The 19647-nt window shown below is 41.9% G+C and overlaps 1 protein-coding gene across 1 annotated transcript in view; it reads left to right on the plus strand.

Annotated features, from left to right (window-relative positions):
- The window catches only part of XIRP2 (xin actin binding repeat containing 2), an 82001-nt gene that overhangs the window by 46115 nt on the left and 16239 nt on the right, over positions 1–19647 (plus strand). Inside the window, exons 4-6 of the mRNA XM_081869917.1 lie at positions 14540–14650; positions 16404–16476; positions 18160–18284. Coding sequence (XP_081726043.1) covers positions 14540–14650; positions 16404–16476; positions 18160–18284 — 309 coding nt within the window. The remainder of the gene's footprint in view (positions 1–14539; positions 14651–16403; positions 16477–18159; positions 18285–19647) is intronic.

Genomic DNA, 19647 nt, shown 5'->3' on the forward strand with positions numbered 1-19647 from the left:
AGAACAGGGACGTCCAACTCCCAAGAGACTGCGATCTACTCCTGGATAAAAAAATCTAGCAGTGATCTACCCATTTGGGAGGGAACCCAAAGTTGTTGAGCTAGGGAGGCAGGCCAAAGTTGCTGAGCTTTTTGGGGGGGATGCCTTACTTCTGCTGCTTTTTGGGGGGGACACGCCATGAAATGCTTACTGAGTAGTAAACACGGCAGCAATAACTCCATCTTCCTTTTTTGCAATCTTGCGCGAATGAAGGGAAGAGCAAGGGGGCGGGGGTGGATGCCCTTTTTGCCCCGCAGAGGAAAGTGAGCCCTCGATCAACCGCGATCTACCACTATCACCCGGGGATCGACCTATCAATCGCGGTTGACCGGTTGGAGATCCCTGAGGTAGAAGTTTAGTATAATACTAAACTTTCAACTTCTTGAGACTGAAAAGAAGCTTTTGCCCAATTAATAATGTCCCATGAATTATGCCACTCTTAATTTGATTTTCAAATGCATCATGAAGAAGAAATCAGCTTACCTACTACAGGTTTGTAAAAAAAACCAAAAACCAAAACAAGCACAGACCTCTAGGCATCTTCTTTGTCTTCTATGTATGCAGGCTTTACACAAATAAATCCTATTAGCAGCAATATGTACTGCAAGGCTAAAAACAAACAAACAAACACCATAGTCTTTCAGGCTGAAAAGGAATTCCGGGGACAAAAGACACTCATAGAGAGAACAGAGATTATCTTCTTGGTCTTAATAGAATAGGGCAGAGCAGAAAGTGGGACTGCCTGGATAAAAACAAGAGCTTGGTCCTCTGCATATTTACTCAGAGTTTTCTGGCCTGTGGATGGGACGTGGGTGGTGCTGTGGGTTAAACCACAGAGCCTAGGGCTTGCTGATCAGAAGCTTGGCGGTTCAAATCATCGCAACGGGGTGAGCTCCCGTTGCTCGGTCCCTGCTCCTGCCAACCTAGCATTTCGAAAGCATGTCAAAGTGCAAGTAGATAAATAGGTACCACTCTGGTGGGAAGGTAAACGATGTTTCCGTGCACTGCTCTGGTTCGCCAGAAGTGGCTTAGTCATGCTGGTCACCTGACCCGGAAGCTGTACGCCAGATCCCTCGGCCAATAAAGCGAGATGAGCGCCGCAACCCCAGAGTCGGTCATGACTGGTCAGGGGTCCCTTTACCTTTACCTAATCCTTTAGGAGCTCAACTTTTTTTCTTCTGCTGCTTTCATTGATGGTGCTGTATTTATATCCACTGGAGCTTTCTCTTCTGTAGGATCATAAATAATACACACCCCTAGTTTTTTTTTAAAAAAAGGTGCTCGCCATTTGATTTAACGTGATTTGTCAGTAATGTACTACACTCTCACGGGCGCAATCTCAACTGGTACTTACCTATGCTTAGTGCATTTCACTTACTTAAAGTAAACCTAATGCTAAAAATAAGTGTAGATCGAAATGCATATGGTAGTCATATCCCTTGAGATATATGGGAGACAGGCAGGGAGAGTAGCCTCCAGCAAAAAATCTCATCTAATCAAGTTATGCATTCACTTCCCCTTCTGAAACTGCATGGGTTTTCTGTCCACAGATTTCTGACAACTCTTAAGGGAATCCATAGCCTGTCACAGGAAATCATTCAATTCCTTTTAATCAATGTGATGCATTCCCAGTTTGAAAGCTGTTTTAAGCCACCCGAGCAAATATAAAGATCAGGTCTGCTGTGTTGCCCTATTGCAAGCCAGGATTCACGTAGCTAATGGTAACAAGGAAATCTAGGCTGGCATCCTGTCCTTATTTAACTTTGGTATCTTGGGTCAATATTCAATGCAGTGTACCAAAGAGAGCAATAGAAGCTTGATCAAGATGCATTTTAAACATTGGACTTGAAGCATGCATCACCTCAGTTAGAAATAATAATGATTGTTGAGCCCATGTTCCTTAGAAAAAAAATCTGCTAATGTTATTGTTGTGCATTAAATTCAAATGGGCAAAAATTACCTGATTTTACCGTGAATTTTCTTTCATAGTGCAGCTTTCAGATCAATAGCTGTTTGCCTCTCCTTTCAGACTGCTATGTTTGTTTTGTGTGTGTGTAGGAGCACACAGTACAGTCTTACTATAAAAGATCTTTGTTCTAGAAGGAACATTTGGCAATAAACAGTGGAAAACAAGTTAAATCTTCATTTTTGAAAGCTAGCAACAAACCAGGAAAGCATATCAGTTCCATGACATTATAAGATCTGGGAGGCCGAAGGAAGAAGGCGTGCTCTTTTCTGATCACTGACAGGATCCTCCTTGAATGATTTCCTCTGTAAGCGTTCATTCAAATTATTTGCTGTGGATATTCTACTAGGAGGAACATTTTGGATCCAAGACACTGACTTGGTTTTAACTCACCCCACCCTGAGTGTCCGAATGGAAGGTGGTTCTGACCATACTAATTGGGTACCCATGAGGCCAAGGCAGCAAGGCAGTTCTGTGGTTGCAGCACCAAGTGTGCAACTTGCTCTGAGGAAGACTGGAGATGAACTGAGACCTAATACATCTCTTTGTTCAGTCTACCTTCCCCAGGCTCCACCACCTTGGCCTGACACCTGTGGTTCTGGCCAGCACTCTGTCCTGAAGACAAGTACTTACTCTTTCTATGACCTTCCTTCTGATGTTCTCCTTGTATTGCTGGGCAGGTCTGATTCCTAATAGTGTCTCTTAAGGACCTAAGCTCTGCATACTCCAGACCACCAGCCTCAGTTTCCATGGCTTCCAAATCATCAGCCCAAGCTTCTGTAGGAGCACACAGTGAACCTGGTCCAGTTCCCCAGTGAGTGGTACAGCAGCCCCAGGTGTGGCTGACTCCTCTTTATTCAACTCTGATTCTCTTCTGGTGTCTGCAATTTGAGCACTGATACCATTGTATTACAAAGGTATTATATATTAGTTGTGCAAGCTTTTGAGCTATGTGCAGTTCTTCACATAAAACGAGTGGCTGAATAATGGTTAGTACTTGCTTCTAGCAGAACTGAAAGCAAAGTCCAACTAAAGGGCAAACATCACTCGTCTCTGGATAGCAAGAAATATATTTATTAGTAATCCTTCTATTCTGGCTTCTAAAGAACTCAGGGTGGCACACTTGCAATGATCTCCTTTCATCCTCATGGCATCCTGGTGGGATAGGTAATGCTGACTTGCTAAAGGCCACAAAATGCACATCATGGCTGCGTTGGAAGCAAACTGAAGATGCCATGTGAAAGCCTGCATCCGTCAGATTATATCAGATTCCGCATTTACAAAAATACAGCCCGGTTTAAATGTGCTGAGCAAAAAAGAAGAAAAGGAATTGCGCACACAGTGTCACCGGTTCTGTGTGCATAATGAACATGCTAGCACAAAATACTCCTGAGGCACAGATCACTTGTGTACTAGTGCTGCACATGTAGATGCCAACAGGCATGACACCAGGTGCATGGAACCCAGCATGGGTGAGTTTGTTACACATTTAACCCAGGTCTCAGTCCCATTGCATTCCAGTGACATACATCCTAGTGAATTTGCAATAAATACACTATCTATTTTGGAGACTCATTATGGATACCTCTTTTCTGCTTGACCCAAAGACAGGTCTTACCTAGTGGTCTTACTATCTATGTAAGACAACAATCTGCTAATACTGAAATAATATACTAAAAATGAAGCTAAACACTGGAGAAGGCAGCAAGAAACTAGCTGAAATAGATAAGACAATGCAGTTATATATATATATGTCTACTCAGAAGCAAGCACCACTTCAAATAGACTTATAACACCATCCAAACCATGTAGACTCAGAAATAAGACCTATTGAATTAAATTGGGGTTACTCATAGTCATGCTATGAGTCCACATGATTGGAAGCTGTACGCCAGCTCCCTCGGCCAATAAAGCGAGATGAGCACTGCGACCCCAGAGTCGTTCACGACTGGACCTAATGGTCAGGGGTCCCTTTACCTTTTACTCATAGTTAAAGAGGATTAGGATTTCAGCATAAAATTCAGATTTTATTATAGAATTGCATTCTAAAGGCATTTTAAAATCAAAAGTATGAGAATTAATTTAACAAATATTGTTTGCTAAAAGAGTTGCATAGTGAGGGAGAAAAAGGAAAAAAGCATGAAGCATGAGAGGAAGAAGTCCAGCATGTGACAAATAATAAGAAGCAAAAAAATGGAAAGGAAGGAAAGTAGAATATAGGGAAACCAGAGATGAAGGCAAGCAGGATCTAGAGAATGAATACATTTTTTGCCAATTATTTTTATTGATTTTCCATAAATGTTAACAAATTTTCACCAAATTAATACAAGTTCAATACAAATTTAAAAGTTGACTTACCAACTTACCAGCCACCCCAGATGTCCCCTCTATTTTCCTTCCTCCTTTGCTGCTCCCAATAAAATAACTTTTCCAGCTATAATTAAAAATACATTCATCCCTTCGCCTCTACACCTGTTCAATTACCAATTTCTGCTATATCTTTTATACATTGTTATAACCTGTCCTCAAAATAGTTGAGTAGAGTAAATCCTCATCTATCTATAATAGATAGATAGATCATCAATTTTCAAACATTTCCTCCTGATACCTCTTGAGTAACATTTTACCTGAGAAAAACAGATCTTGTTTCCTCCCAGTCAACATATACACATTCCTCCCTAACATAGTCTTGAACATTGCTGCCTGACATCTGGCCCCAGTAATCAACAACTCAGCCTCACTGGTACGGCGTGCAGAGGGTGAAAACGAAACCCCTATAATTTTGTAATTATATGTAATAAACATAAGTAATAAACATCCCCCCCTTTAATACTGCCAATCTCCCAGCATCACCCACCTTTCAGATTTTGCCAAATTTAATCCTCAGTTTTACATACAACCAGCTCATTAATAAATAAACACAATCCACATCTCTTCTTTTCTGTCTGAAAGTCTTAGAAGCCGTCAAGTTGGTATACACTGCGGTCCATCCCATCCCTTTCACTGTTCTTCTTTCCAACTTCAAGCTTCAAGAGGGTGGGCTGATGTAATCTCAACAAAATCCATATCTCCTCTCCATCCTCCTCCCTAAACTAATTAATCTTCCTGCAGTCCATCCTGCCAATCCTCAGTTCCATTACATCCAACTCAACAGTTTATTCTCTTCCAAGTGCTTTACAGACAGTCAGTCCAGTTGTTACCAAAGAGGCATTAATGGACGACCGCAGGTCGTGCCCTTTTGTTACCCTCAAAAGGATAGGGGAGGCATGCCCCTTACCCATTAATCTCCATGGGGACCCCTCCCAGGCATCAGAGGACCCGAGAGGGCGACTTGCTGGGTTCGTTGCATAACAGGAAGTCCGAGATTGAATACATTTTGTGGCAAGTTGCAGAATCATAAATTGAATGTGAAAAGGAAAAGGTAACCACTGAAGAGGAATCAAAGGCAGAGAAACATGATCATATTTGTGTGAGGAAAAATAAGGCGGGTGACAAAATGAAAGCAACAAGAGGGTAATTCAGAAGACCAACCAAAAGAGCACTGCAATAATCCAAGTGTCAGAAAATAAGAGAATGATTCAAAGGATGGACAGAATAAACAAAAAGAAATGAATGAATTTTAGCTGGCTTTGACAACCGAAAATGACGGAGCTTAGCTGAAAATAAAGTCTGTGAAGAAAAAAGAAGGAAAAGGTTCTGAGATCTCTGGTTGGAAGAGAAGGACAACTGATAACATCAGCCATAAATCAAAGAAGCCAAAAGAACGGGAAGAGAAGAGACAGGAAAAATAAGATATTCTATTTTCTGTTTGAAGATCTAACTTCAAAGAATGAGCAGGCTGCCATGTGGAAGCAGCAAGAAGACATGACAAAAGATTGGCAAAAGAAGAAGACAGATCAGAAATAGAAAAGAGTAGCTAGATATCATCCTGCTGATCAATATGAAAAGACTAAATGAGAGAATCTAAAACTCTCATGAAGGTAAACAACAAGAATCAAACGGCCTGAATCAGAACCTTTAGGAATTTCAAACAATAGAAACACAAGCATTGTTAAAAAAATATATGAGGAGAACCATGAAACTAAACTCATGCAAGGAAGAAAGACGAGTATGATTAACAATATTGAAAACAGAAGGAAGAAGAGAATTACTAATACTATATAATGCAGAGGAGAGATCAGGAAGAGATCAGCATACAAGGGGCATTCAGATAAATTAGCTAAGGAAAAGAACATTGTTTCTGTTCTGTTAGCATGAAGATCTGATTGATAAGACTCAAAAAGAGTATTTGATAAAATTCAAATAAGATTTGTTCAAGTAATTAAGAAACAAAGGGAGAGATCCAATGTTAGTGATTCTCAGAGTAGGCCCACTGAATTCAGCAGACAACCACTGATTTAAATGGGTCTGCTCTAAGTTTGACTAACACTGGATGCCACTGAAAAGCAAGATGAAAAACTAGCCAATAGCAAGTGAAGAAGAATCAACCATTGTTGACACTTCTGTGTTCTTAAATTAAAATTAGAATTAAAGGTCAAAGAAAACTAACCAGAAATCAAGGAGGGATTAGTTAGAGAAAGAAAGCAAAATGAGCTAAAGCAATATATTTAATGAGAAGAAGAAGAAATGGGATGAAAAAGGACTGGATGTAGGTTTGGGTGAGGACAAAACCAGAAAGATCTTCTGAAGAAATAGTAGAGAAAGAAGAAAATCATGAGGCATAGGAATTTGCCTTGTAGCAAAGCATCTTCCTTTATTTCTTCTGCTCATTGCTTTCCTTCTTCCACTGCTATTTCTTTAGATGATCTGTCCAGCTCAGTATTGTCTATACTGACTAGGCATCTTTTCCAGCCCTGGAGATGCCCAGGATTGAATGTGGGACCTTCTCCATGCACTGCAGATCCTCTGCCAATGGTTGAGAAGGTTTAGAAATAAGAGTTCTATAAAGGACCAGGAGATGTAAGTTACAGAAATAGAAAAGTCAGGGGCTGGTGATTTATTATGGTGGGCAGGGGAACTAAGCAAAAATCCGAGATGTGAGACATGGGGAGGGGATGAAAAAAGGTAGAGCACAAAATTAACAGTTAAAAAGCAAGGAGGAGAAGGAAAAGAAGCAATTTGTTTTGGCAAATACTAAGGTTGAGCAGGTGGAAGAAGAAAAGAGATGTACATTAATTTATGCCAGGGAGAAGAAATGTGTTTAGTCTTGCCCCATAACTTATAAAGCAGCCCAAGTTCATTACTGAAATTACTACAATGAGGAACTAAAGGCAAAGTAGGAGAAGGATAACAGGAACAATATAGAAGAGCAGTTACATAGGGAAAGAGGAACACTAGAAGAAGATGCAGGGAATAAATAAACAGGCGATATCGACCGAAGGACCTAACAGGGGTGAAGGCATCAAAATCCAGATTCTGAAGGTAATTCGATGATCTAGTAAGAGGTTTACACAAAGAAGAATGAGAGAAAAAGAAGGTGACCATCAGGAAATGGAAATATAGAAAAAACTGTTATCAAATCCCAAACATGATCTGTGAGTGAGCCAAAGAGGTGGAAAAATTGAGGGATGGGGATACAAACCAGAAAGCGCAAGATGACATCAAGCATCTGATTCATCAGAGTTATTGGAGTGGATACTGAAAACTACCACAAGAACAGGGAAACAACGGAACCCAAAGTTCAAAGTCAGATAATAAGTTAGGTAAAGGACCGGGGGGGGGGGAGTTACAGCAAGGACAGTTTTGTTCTGCAAAACTTAGGTTATAAATCATATGGGGAGCATTGAGCAGTCTACACATTTCAAATTTCATCCTCCAACTCATAGAGAATAATGGGCATCACAACACAGGGCTTAGTAATTCCATCCTGCTTTTGTGTAGCTTTCCCACACAACCAGCACACTCAAATAGATCTAAAAAGCCATGCATTAGCAGGAGCCATATAGATGGAGCTCTTTCATTTGACTTTCCCACCAGGGTGGTGTTCAATTCTAAGTAAAAGTAAAAGTTTAAAAAAAGAAAAAAACAGCATGTGGTGAAGTGCTTTCAAACTCTGGTTGTAAATACTGCTAGGAAGCCCCCTCCTGTCTCCTTCACACAATGCTACTGAACACAATGAAATAGTTTTGAATAACATTTAAGCAACAGCCATTGATGGGAGCAGCAGCCAGTTTTCTGAAAACCAAAGCAAGCGTAATCTGCTCTCCAAAAATCATCTGCCTGGTATATGTCTCTTGCTCTTCAGAAACAAATACAGTGGTACCTCAGGTTAAGAACTTACCGGTAATTTGTTCTGGAGGTCCGTTCCATAACCTGAAACTGTTCTTAACCTGAGGTACCACTTTAGCTAATGGGGCCTCCCGCTACCGCCACACGATTTCTGTTCTCATCCTGAAGCAAAGTTCTTAACCTGAGGTACTATTTATGGGTTAGCGGAGTCTGTAACCTGAAGCGTCTGTAACCTAAAGCATCTGTAACCCGAGACACCACTGTATACTGTAATACATGCACAACTTAACATTGCAAAGAGAATTGCATAGAATTGTAGCATCAAATATTAAACTCTTTGGCATGGAATGCCACCACCCAATGTCGGTGAACCTCAGTCCTGTGCATATGTACGCTCAAATGTAAGTCCCACTGTATTAAATGGAGCATACTCCTAGTTTGTTTGTGCAGGGCTGAAGCCCTAATGGATAAGGATCCACATGTGCAAATGAGGGTCATGCCTGCAGTTCCTTTTGCCAAATTCTTATCAGGCCTTGGGATGACCTAGTTTGGTTCAATGAAATTCACTGAATTAGTTCAAAAATTTCTGAACTGTATCTGAAAATAGTTCCCATAATTGCCAAGTGAGCTGAACATGAATTAAGTTCATTTTTGGAGCAGAACTTTGAATGATTTCTTGTTCATCTTCAAATTCATTCACACTATGGGCCTTATAGTTTAAAGATCCTAATTGTTGGGGGAAATAAATGAAACAAAATTCACACACATATGTGTGTGTATTTAGATGTTTTCTTAGACTTCTTAAGTATGTTTTATACTTTGGCACAGCAGCTTTGTTTTGCAAAGGGACAGCTGTGAGCCAGAATTAGCTCCTTTGCAGACATGTTGAACTTGAACTTGTTTGTTTTTAAAACAAACTTCCTTACATCTGGCACCAAGGATTGATATAGGGTTCCTGCAGTGTGCATTGGGATCCATGTTATAGTACCAAATGCATGGCCGATGCTGTCCATTTTGACAGTGCTGATCATATCATTTGGAGAAGGTTGGGGACTGTTCTCTCACTATCTTCACAATGTGTCTAGGCATGCAGACCACTACTAAACACCAGGATCTTTGTTTCAGAGCCTGGTATCTTTGTGTGTGTGTGGCGGGGTGTAGCATGCAATTTAGCTACAGAAGTTCACCACTGCACTGTGTGAAATTGGAAAGAACCTCTTCTGTTCTTGAAGGGGCCAAAAATCATCTCAGTCGCAGCTACTAAATTGATTTTGAAGGATAAGGAGGCCAATCCGTCAATACAGCATAAACCTGGCTGTCAGATACAAACACTCTCAGACAAAGAGCAGGCAGCCTTCTCCATGGAAAGGGATAAAGCTGAATTCTTATAGACCAGAGAACATTGTGCCATAACAAAGAGCATCAACTGATATGAAGTTTGGCTCATCATAAAAAGCACAGAAAGCTCAGGAAAATGGATTACTGCTAGTAAAACCAGGGTAGTGCACCTGAGTCATTGCTGAAGAATATGATCATCATTCCCTTTAGAGACCTCTGGCTGCACATCTCTCCGAAGAATGTGATTACAAATAATATTGGTCACTAACGTGTAGGGCTCATCCACTCTATTTTGGGATTTGCTTGAAGGGGATTGACAGCTCTTTGCCAGGGCTGCACAAAAGCAGACCAAGACTGGTAGATGAAAGGATGAGCATAGTAGGTGAAGCTTGCTGTCCTGCACCCATTTTCCCTGGAGGTGGGTCCAGCTTCTGAGTAGACATGAATAGGATGTCACTGCAAGTGATGGATACACAAACTAAACAATGCTGATTAATAATATGGTTCATTGTCAAATGGGTGAGAACCTGTTATTCTCCCATGCTGCGTAGTCCAACATCTCCTGTGGTGTTGTCTTACAAAAAATTAGTAGCTTTAACACAGAGTTTGCTTATCGGCATATGTGTCATGAGAAGACTCTAAAATGTTGCCCACATAACTTCCATTTAATGGACAGGGACATGGTTGGCAGACCTGAAATTGGACCTTCTTATATCCGGATGATTCAAAATTGGGTCAAAATTGGGAAAGGAGTACGACAAGGCCGTATATTGTCTCCCTGCTTATTTAACTTATATGCAGAATTCATCATGCGAAAGGCTGGGCTGGATGAATCCCCAGCCAGAATTAAGATTGCCGGAAGAAATAACAACAACCTCAGATATGCAGATGACACAACCTTGATGGCAGAAAGTGAAGAGGAATTAAAGAACCTTTTATTGAGGGTGAAAGAGGAGAGCGCAAAATATGGTCTGAAACTCAACATCAAAAAAACTAAGATCATGGCCACTGGTCCCATCACCTCCTGGCAAATAGAAGGGGAAGAAATGGAGGCAGTGAGAGATTTTACTTTCTTGGGCTCCATGATCACTGCAGATGGTGACAGCAGCTATGAAATTAAAAGACGCCTGCTTCTTGGGAGAAAAGCAATGGCGACATCTTAAAAAGTAGAGACATCACCTTGCCAACAAAGGTCCATATAGAAAAAGCTATGGTTTTCCCAGTAGTGATGTATGGAAGTGAAAGCTGGACCATAAAGAAGGCTGATTGCCGAAGAATTGATGCTTTTGAATTATGGTGCTGGAGGAGACTCTTGAGAGTCCCATGGACTGCAAGAAAATCAAACCTCTCCATTCTTAAGAAAATCAGCCCTGAGTGCTCACTGGAAGGACAGATTGTGAAGCTGAGGCTCCAATACTTTGGCCACCTCATGAGAAGAGAAGACTCCCTGGAAAAGACCCTGATGTTGGGAAAGATGGAGGGCACAAGGAGAAGGGGACGACAGAGGACGAGATGGTTGGATAGTGCTCTTGAAGCTACCAGCATGAATTTGACCAAACTGCAGGGGGCAGTGGAAGACAGAAGTGCCTGGCGTGCTCTGGTCCATGGGGTCACAAAGAGTCAGACATGACTAAACAACTAAACAACAACAACAATAACAACATATCCGGATGAAGAAGAATTTCTCTCTCTCATTTGTGTGTGTGTGTGAGCAGATTCAATTTCAAGTCTGTAAAGTATTCAATTAGTAATATATTAAAAGACCATTCAGTGGTCTTTTGTAGATGATGAACAGAAAAGTGGATAAGATAGAACCCTGAAGCAGAAAATTCCCCCCAGTGCTACATTTTGGATGAGTGGAACCACCACAATGAAATACCACCCTCACCCAGCTTGGACAGCCTTTCCAAATTAATACCATGGTTCTTAGTAACAGCATAGTAACAGCTGCGAGGACAAGGGGAATCAACAGGTTCACACTCCCCCTGTCTAAGAATAATTGAATCATAAAATTGTAGAGTTGGAAGGAACCACAAGGGCCCCTGCAATGCAGAAATATTTCACCCAATGTGGGGCCCAAACCCCTCTACCTTGGATTACGAGTCTCATGCACTATCCTTGATCCCCACAGAGGTTATCCTGCAGGGTGACCAAGTACCAAAACCAGGCATGGACCCGGATTTCATGGATCCAGAAACCCCATCTCCTTCAAGAGTCCCTGGACCAGACTGGCAACTCATCCCATTTCTTTTACCCTATGAAGTTACTTGGAGTTATAACTTAAGAGAGGAGCCTTTATTTTTGGCACTGGACATAAAAAGCACACAGACTGTGATAACAACAGCTGTAGGTGAACCGTGTAGAATAGAACCAGTTGTGTTCCCTGCCAATTGTGTGCTGTGCCCATCACTCAGTCTCGGCAAGGAAGAAAGATGAGGCAAATTGTAAATGGAATGCCTGTAGCTCTCAAGCCACTTAGCTACATAACAATCCCATTGGCGCTGTAGGAAAGATTCAACTATAAATACAAAGCAAGCCCTCATACACTTACTAACCATTGTTAGCTGTCTTTGAACTGTCAGTTATATACCTAATGGAACCATAATTAGGAATATGCTTAATATAATGTAGTTTTAAGGTTCATCTCAAAATGAGAGAGATGCCAGTGGGTGATGCCATCTAGACTCCTTGACTTCTGCTTCCTTTCAACTGTGATCTACTCCAGAGAATTCTGTATGTAAAAAAAATTAATCCTGAACACTTTTTAACATTTATTCTTACCTGCATTGATTCCTCCCCCTGACCCGCATTTGCTTTCAACCTCACACTATTTTTATGTGAAAATCACTTTACGACAGCATTTCCACAATTACATTTATGGGAGGGGGAGGGAAATGACCCATCTAAATAATCTTGCCCATTCTTCCTACCATTCCTTCTCACCTAGTTTGAATGATATGTTCTGCCTGTGACCAGCCTCATGGTTGCCTCCGCTTAACATAATTGCTGTTGCAAGCAACAGTTGGAAAGTTCAAACCTTTACATTCTGCAATTCACATGCTCTCTTTCCCTGTGGACATCAGGAAATATTTATGAACCTATGAATTATCAAACAAGGAAATAGATTATTTCCTTTGGAAATCACCCCCACACCCCTTGTCCCTGCCCAAGGGCTTTGGGAAAATGAGCTGAACAGTCCATCACACCCAGAACCATTTGTGTGTCTGACTATTTACATGTGCTCCAGGTCCTACAGATCCATAGAGCCAGGCATGTGATCTTCAAATTTGGCATGAACATCCATAATAACATGGATACGAGGAGGATCATAGAATCATCGACTTGTAGAGTTGGAAGGGAGCATGGGGGTCATTTAGTCCAACCCCCTGCAATGCAGGTATCTTTTCCCCAGTGTGGGATTCAAACTCACAACCCTGAGATTAAGAGTCTCATGAACTACCAACTGAGCAACCCCAGGAATGGCCAATTAAGCCATTGTTTAGGGAATGCAATGGAAGTCCTCTTGTGCATGAGCCCAGCCAAAGTTAAGCCCTTATTAATTCCTATTGACTTCTGCTAATGCCCCCCTTGAAATCCATGGGAATTTAACTTGGGCTTGTATATGGCCATCATGCTGAAAAAACTAGCTACATTGTCATAATAATTGCCGCAAACTGCAGATGCTGCTTCCCACCATTATGCTGTTTGCTGGAGACCTCATTACTTTACAGTTTCCGACATGTGAATTGGCTCCTCCCCCATTTGCCCCTTGGAGAAACAGGCAGTGAGGAGTGAACTCTCCAGGCTTGACTCAGGGTGAGGCTAGCAACCCAAAGCAATTCGTACAAACACCACAGTGCTCTTTCTCACCTTCCTCTTCTTTGGCACTGGTGGTGGAAGAAAGAGGTGTCTCTTTCCACTCTCCGTCCCCCAATGTCTGGATCACTGTAGTAACAGCATCCCAAGCACCAGGGAGCAAGTAGGAAATGGCACAGGTGTCCTTCCCTGAGGAGCAGGGCAGAAGATGGAGGACAACCTTCTTCTTTGTGGCAGCTGGCCCCACTGTGGCAAAAATCGGGTAGAAAGGTGGGTGGGGGCAGCCTTGTTCAGCTCGAATAGGGTTGAAATCTGAGGAGCTGAGGAGCCATAATGCACAGCTTGTATTGAAGGCAAAGATTAAGAGTTGCTGTGGTTTGTAATCAGGGATTTAAGCTGCAACAATTTCTAGCAACACTAGAAATATTCCTCTGTCCCACCTGCTGGGACTTTTAGCTCCCCATATTTACATCCTCCGAACAAGACCTTCACATCATCTTCAAGTTGGGGAACTTTCTCCTATATATTCCAGTCATGTACTTGCTTGTAAATAGGAATTTGACGATTAAATCAACAGAGCTTCCATTAAAACCCAGGTCACTGTGTCCTGTACTACTACTTTTAATACATATCTTATGCCACAAAGCCTAGCAAAGGAAATCTCCTGGATGCACTATAGTAATGAAACCACAATGTGTGTTACGGCAAAAGCCATCCCAGTATTTTTTTTCTTATCTTATCCTTGCCAATTATATTATGAGTTATGCCCTATTACTAAATAACTGGCTCTTTCCTCTTATATACCGTAGAATCATTTATGATTATGGAGGCAGTTCTATTTATGGAACCCCCTCCCAGCACAGATCTGGTTCTCACCCGCATTATGTATTGATTCATGCGCCAGCTTAAGAACCATTTACTTTGGCAGGTCTTCAGAGTATCGCGGGAGTGGCCCTCTTGGTCAACCTGTTTCACTGATTGCCACATGCTGTTGCATTGCCAATTGTGACTTTACTTGTGTGTGTTTTAATGCTGGTGTTAGTCCCTGAGGGCTCTGTATGAGGAAAGGCCCGTGTACAAGAAATAAAAGGAAAAGAAAAGAAAGTGTACCGTAAACTTGCCAACGTAGAATTGTTTTCTATTCATCTTCAGAAGGTGACGAGTCGAAGCCAAGCCACAATGTCAAGCAGCAGCACCACAGAAACCAGAGTGAACGAGGTGGCGTCAAAGGCAACTCAGCGGGAAGCCTTTCAATCAGAAAAGGTAACTGTACCAATGCAATGAGATACCATTTTACCTGTGCCACTTTTGCCCTCTGGTGCTTACAGCATCCGTTCTTGCTTTGGAGTTTTATATGAGGCGATTTGCACCTGTACTCATTACCCGTCCCCATTACCCGTCTTAGGAAATAAATGAAGTACCACTGATAAAAGCATTTGTGCAAAAATGTTGCCACTTGGCAGGGCCAGCTTCAGGTTTGTGTGGGCCCTTGGGTGACAGAAGAGCAGTGGATCCTTTCCTCCTTTCACCGCAGCTTTCCTTCTTTGACACCTTCCTGTTAACCACACCCGTTCCTCCTCAAACCCATTTCCACTTTCTTCTTTGGTCTCTCCTCATTGGGTTGCCCCATGCTAAACTGGAACAAGTGAACATTGTATGCAATATGCTATACCTACCGGATAGACACTTTACTACAGAAATTAAAGAACTGCTGGTCCAGATGTCTGTACCGACGTGTAAGTTTGTACTGCTGTACCCAGTGCTTTTCAGTCTCTTGAAAATAAGGTGCTGGTACTCACCGCCTAGAAATGGCTGGAGGAGGGACAACCAACTGGGCAAAGGGGGTGGGAGCCACTCTGCACATGCTCAGGGAAGGAGGCTCCAGCAGGGCTCCAGCAGGACTCTTGCCTCATTCCCTAAACGCAGGAAGCACTTGCTCAGCTTTGGGATGGAGGCAGGAGGGCTCTGACAGGGTCCAAGAGCCCTCTCATTTCAGGCTCCAGGATGCTGGCAGGGCCTCGTTCCCCGAGCCCAGGACCTGCTTGTCCAGCTTGCGGGATGAGGGTGTGAGGGTCTGTCAGGCTCCGTCAGGATCCCAGCACGCTGCTGCATCCTTCCCAAAGCCAGGCAGGTGTTTCCTGGGCTTAGGGAATGAGGCAGCAGGTACTCAGGATCCTGACAGAGCCTTGTGCCTTGTTCCCCAAGCCCAGGAAGCATTTGCAGCAATGGAGGTGGTGGCAGCAAAAGTGTGAGGGGAGCGAAGGGGGTGGGCAAACAGTGGCAAGATGGGGGGAGAGGTGGTGTGCACTGTACCCGCATGTATCCAAATTCAGTCACTGATGGTGTGTATTTGATGTTTTCTGCATTTCTGCATTCAAATTGAAGTTATTGAGTCCTCAAAGCACTTCACATACTTTGTCTCAGTTATCCTTAAAACTGCCCTGTAAAGTAGGCTAAATTTTTGTCCCAGTATTATGACAGAATGCTTTGAGATGGTGATGATGATGATGATGACATTTCCAGATACTGGGGCTTAAATTATGGGGATGGGGAGGTGGCGGGGGGGGGGGGGGTCTTAAAGAAATCTCTCATCCCCTAACATACTAAGCTTAGCCAAATGATGCAGCCGTGTAGGAGGACTGACCCCTAAACTAAGGGGGGCTGGACCCTCTCTGTCCCCCCAATTCAAGCACTGTCAAGTATTGCTCTTACATATTTACAAATAGTGGTATATACATCAATAATACATAAATAAATGCATTTCAAGAGACGAAGAGATGGCAACTTGCCTGCCTTGTGAATTTTTGGCAGAGGTGAAATTTTAATTGCTGATTTTCTGTCTCACAGATAACTACAGAGCATCAGTTCTAGTGTTCACACTGTTCCCTCCTTAAAGCACTTGTTCCTCCTCCGCCCAGAGTTGCATAAAGCATACAATAGATCAAATTAAAATATTGATTTTCACATTGAAATTTGGTTTATTTAATTATTTTGTGGTGTGTATTTGCGTTTGCAGGTTTCTCATCGTGAACAAGCTTTGTCTGAGGCTAAGAGAGCTTCTAACGTCACTCAAAGCATTGAGGAAACAGGCAAGAGAAATCCGAGAATATACTGGGGGGCAAGAAGCGATAGCTACCCTTTCACACAGCAAATTCTGTTGTATGCATATGGATGAAAGACAAAATCCATCCACAATTAAGTCCTGGGAGTGCCATTAATTTTGACTGGAGAACTAAGCACCTACTTAAATATCATCCATCAAAATCAGTGGGACTTAACTTTGGATGGATTGTGGCCATAAAGATTAGGATATAATTAAGGTTATTTACACTCACTCCAGCCCAGAAGCCTTTGCATCTCCTCTTAAGCACATTCATACATCCCATTGATATGAATGGTGGTGTGCTTAAAATTACCTAATATATGCTTGAGTGTTTTTCACAAGTGCCCTGGGCTTAGGCAAACAATTTTTCTTTCTCTATTATTATTGTAACAATTCCCCTAGCAGATATTTAAATGTCATGAATATCAAAGGATATAATTACCCTTGGACTGATCACCTAGCCAGAAATTAATAAAGGCTCGCAGTCCCTGTTATTGCAGTGTTCAATCAGCTCTGGTCTGACATGTGAAAGAGGTGCTGCTATGTCACTCAGCAAATAAACTCTGGTTCATTGTGATTCTAACTCATGGCTAGGACTTTCTATCTATGAAAGGTTCTCTGCTATCAATGCGAGAGAAATAGTGCAGAATAAGAACCATAGAGTCTCCAGGCTAGACTTTGACCCAGAGGCCCATCAAATCCAACCTGGTGGTTTTTGGTAGCAACTTCCAACCAATCACGCCACTGGGAATGCTCAAGCCTTTGGGGATTCCTGAAGTAGGGATGGAGGAGATATTTGCTCTGGTTTGCAACACTATCTACACCCTTGTGCAAATAAATTGAAACAAAGCATGTTTTCTATCTTACTCGTAATCCAGTACTTAAAACAAACACGAAAAGTCAGTTTATCATTATGGTGCCGGAAGCCAATAGAAGGAATGATGTGCTCGCCACAATATATTGAGGTTCTATGAAAAAGAGTTATTCCAGAGCTGAAAAAGAGGTATCCTGATGGTACTGGGATATTGCAGCAGGACCTAGCCCCCTGTCACACATCGAAAGTGGTGAAGAAATTCATGACAGAGCAGCAAATACAGGTACTTGATTGGCCAGGGAATTCCCCGGACATAAATCCCATTGGGAATTTGTGGGCTATATGCAAAAGTCACCTCCATGCTGTAGACTGTACAACTATGGAGAAGCTAATTCAGGCAATGATTCAGGTGTGGTACAGGGATCCGAAAATCAACAGTGTCTGTTCAAAACTAGTAGACTCCATGCCAAACCATGTTCAAATGCTGCTTAAAAATAGCAGAGGTCATATCCGCTAGTTTTGTATGTGAGTTTTGTACAATAAACTACTAAATTCATTGTTTGTTTCACTTAATTTGCACAAGGGTGTAACTCACAAATCCCAAATAATATGCAAACCGTCCTTTGAAATTTGCACTTTGGGGAAAAAATTGAAATGCATACGTTATGGGGAGTTGTTCATAAAAATGCAAAAATTTGTGAAAATATGATATAAAAATGCAATATATTGGGGGGGGGGTCACATACAAAAATGTGCCTGTGGGGAGAAACACACAGAAATATGCTAATGAATTTTCATACAGGCAATATAAATTCAAGTTTTCATTTTTCTTTTAATTTTCTTTCTGTATTGCAGTGGTCAATGCAGCTACAGATGAGGAGATCCCAAAGATTTCTACGCAATCCTTAAAGCAGCACTTTGAAAAAACAGCCCAGTTCCATTCTGGCCGAGAGAGTGGAACACCTGCAAAGCAGATCAAGGTCGGTGATGCCAAAAATGGGATTTTCTCCATCCGAACAATCTTGAATTGTTATCATTTTTTGCATATAGTTAATATTCTTTTCTGAGTTGCAGTGCCTTTAAATTCAGAATAGCTATGTTGCATTCGTTTAAGTGATATTTCCAGTGCAAATCTTAAGTCCGTAAACAAGGGATGTGTGTGGCAAGGGGGTGTGTGGTTATGCTCCAATTGTTTGGGGGCAAATTAAAACTGTGGCAGGGCAAACAGAGACTCCTGCTAGTGTCTTCTGATCACTTGCTAGCAAGACAGAGTGTGTTCACTGTTCTTCCTGCCAAGTCCTTGCTTCAATGAAGTAGTGGGATTTGATTACACTGGCTTTTCTTTGACTGAAAAAGATGTTAGGATGCTGTGAGCATGGCAGCCAATAGCAGAGTTGGGGTTGTGACCACCCCTTACCTTCCCATGTACCTGTTAGAGCGTCATAGCAACATTGGGCTCCTTACGCGTGATCCCATGAACCAATGTACAGTGGCTCACAGGACAGTGCTGTTTGTATATTAAATTATATTTCGGTCTGTTTGGGAGATATCTAGGAAGATCTTGCAAGTGTTTAGTCTAAATTTTACAGACATAATCTGGAATTCTCTAACATCCTTAAGTGTATTTTTTGATCAACACCCACCTATAAGGTACAGCTTTCCTTTTCAAAATATCCTTTGTGTGCTGTTAAATTCTTTTTCTCTGGCTGCATGTTCTGTATTCCATTTCCAATTCTTAGAAGAAGGCACACACACTATAGTGTAGATAAATGATATTTTACAGGTATAAACTATCTGGCTCCTTGCTCTGTGTTCTGTCTATTTACAATTCTTACAAGAAGGCATAGGCCTATGACTGCTGCATCTGTTAATATGAGATAAAAGCAGGCAAGATCAAGATTATCTCAGAATGTGTATATACTATAGTGCAGATAAATAATATCGGAACAAACTACCTTGTTGAAGTAATGGAGGCTATGGATGAATTGCACCAGTTCTAATTCATAGAATGTAGGAGGCTACCTTCTACCAGGTAGGCCCATCTAGCCTATTATTGTCTACACCAACTGGTAGCAGCTCTCAAGCATAACAGGCTGGGGACTCTCACAGCCCTGCCTACAGATGCCAGGAATTGAAATTTGGACCTTTCTGCCTGAAAAGCAGATGCTCTACTACTGAGCAATGGCCCTTCCCCAATATGTTGACTGTTGGACATTAGTTTTGTTCTCAGGTAGATTAGAAATTTGAACTCCTGCTTCTTAGCACTTGGGAGGGCTGAGTGAACTATATAGAATGAATTCAAGAAAACAGTTTTTTAAAAGAAACAACTAATTTTGTCCCCTA

This window comes from Podarcis erhardii, assembly GCF_964252035.2.
Source record: "Podarcis erhardii genome assembly, chromosome: 1".
Taxonomy (NCBI): Eukaryota; Metazoa; Chordata; class Lepidosauria; order Squamata; family Lacertidae; genus Podarcis; species Podarcis erhardii.